The sequence below is a fragment of the Limulus polyphemus genome, unplaced genomic scaffold (genome assembly GCF_000517525.1).
Source record: "Limulus polyphemus unplaced genomic scaffold, Limulus_polyphemus-2.1.2 Scaffold13585, whole genome shotgun sequence".
NCBI lineage: Eukaryota > Metazoa > Arthropoda > Merostomata > Xiphosura > Limulidae > Limulus > Limulus polyphemus.
In genome coordinates this window covers 6,133-7,742 of record NW_013679195.1, presented here as the reverse complement: position 1 = coordinate 7,742, position 1,610 = coordinate 6,133, and the positions used below count along the sequence as shown (strand labels likewise).

At 36.3% G+C, this 1,610-nt stretch overlaps 1 protein-coding gene across 1 annotated transcript in view; it reads left to right on the top strand.

Annotated features, from left to right (window-relative positions):
* Window positions 1-1,610, top strand: part of LOC106477246 (receptor-type tyrosine-protein phosphatase-like N) — a 9,155-nt gene that overhangs the window by 1,677 nt on the left and 5,868 nt on the right. Inside the window, exon 2 of the mRNA XM_022380886.1 lies at window positions 1,277-1,341. Within this exon, the coding sequence (XP_022236594.1) occupies window positions 1,277-1,341 (65 nt within the window). The remainder of the gene's footprint in view (window positions 1-1,276; window positions 1,342-1,610) is intronic.

Genomic DNA, 1,610 nt, shown 5'->3' with positions numbered 1-1,610 from the left:
TTATCATACCTAACTCCCCTCTCAAAATAAAGTGAATGAAAACCAGTTTATTTTTTCGAATTTCTCGGGTTCATCTTGTTTATTCTATAAAATAGTTATGTTTGTCAGTAGGCACGATAACGTTTGGTGTATTTTTATTTTCTGACAGTGTACCTCTCAATAAAATACACGTAAATGTTTCTGACGTCATTTCCACAAAAATCCAAGTAAAAAATCAGGCCCGTCTTCTGTGGTAAAAATTAGATCACAAAGTTTTTATTGACACTAAAAATGTGACGTCACAGACATTAAACCTGAATACACTGATTCCATATCTTGATAGGCCTACTATTATTAAGGTGCTAACAAACAGACACAAACTTAGCTTTATATATTAGATATGTCATTCTTGTTATTGTTTTTTTTTAATAATGTGTTTATTTGTAAAAAAACTTATATATACACATTTGTAGATTAACGAAACATCAGCATATAAAGAGGTTTGAGTACGTTATACTAATACGATTTTGAATATGTAAGTCAGTAGGTCACGTGACAACCACAGCCGATATACAAGTTGTGATGGAATGGAGTTTATAAGAACTACATTTTTACATTATGTAGCGTTCATGGGTAATGCGATGCCACCGAAAACTAATCACTTTCGTAAAGGATATGTAGCAGACCGTTCCGAAACAAAATATCCACACACCCAAGTCATAAAGATTTATTTTTCAGAGCGGGGGAATTTTCAAACTGGTGATATCCCTTCCACTTAATGGCATTTGAAGCATCAGGACCATCCATCAAGATAGTACAACAGGTCGCAAGCTAAGTCTCATAATAAATCAGAAGTCAAAAGCCAACCATGATAATAAAGAAAGATCTCCATCTGGAAACCGAGACCAACAGAGTATGGACTCACCAAGATAAAGCTTCCAGTCACACCTCAAGCAACTGGAGAATAAAACGGGTATTCCATAAGAAGATGTACCAGTCATGTCGGCGGAGATAGCATCTATGGATTTTTTTGTGATTAAACTGTTGAAACGGGCGATGGGCAACATTTGTCATAATAATCTAGATGGATTATGGAAAGGTCTCAAGGACGAATGGTGTGTTTGGGACATGACAGCCTTACGACGGAGTCTCGCACAATGGAAACTACGCTGTAGGACAGATAAAGAATGGCCAGACAATATGGACTGTTGAAAATCGTTGTAGTCTAACATACTCAACCTCTATGTAATATTTTCATGAGTGACAGTAATAATGTATTTTATGTATCGTTTTACAGTGATGGGATCGGCCGTACAGGAACATACTGTCTTATTGATATGGTACTGAACAGAATGGCCAAAGGTAATTAGTACTGTTAAGTAGTACGGTTATGTTTTTCATGCAGAACGTAGCTTTTTAACAAGAACATGGGTGACTAAAGATAGTCAATACATGTACTGTAGTGACAACATGATGTCTCTTTATAACTACACATCCAGAGCTGACCAGTGGGACAACTGTTTACTAACAGCAGGATGTTACTTTAGATCTAACAACCAGTGGGACAACTGTTTACTAACAGCAGGATGTTACTTTAGATCTAACAACCAGTGGGACAACTGTTTACTAAC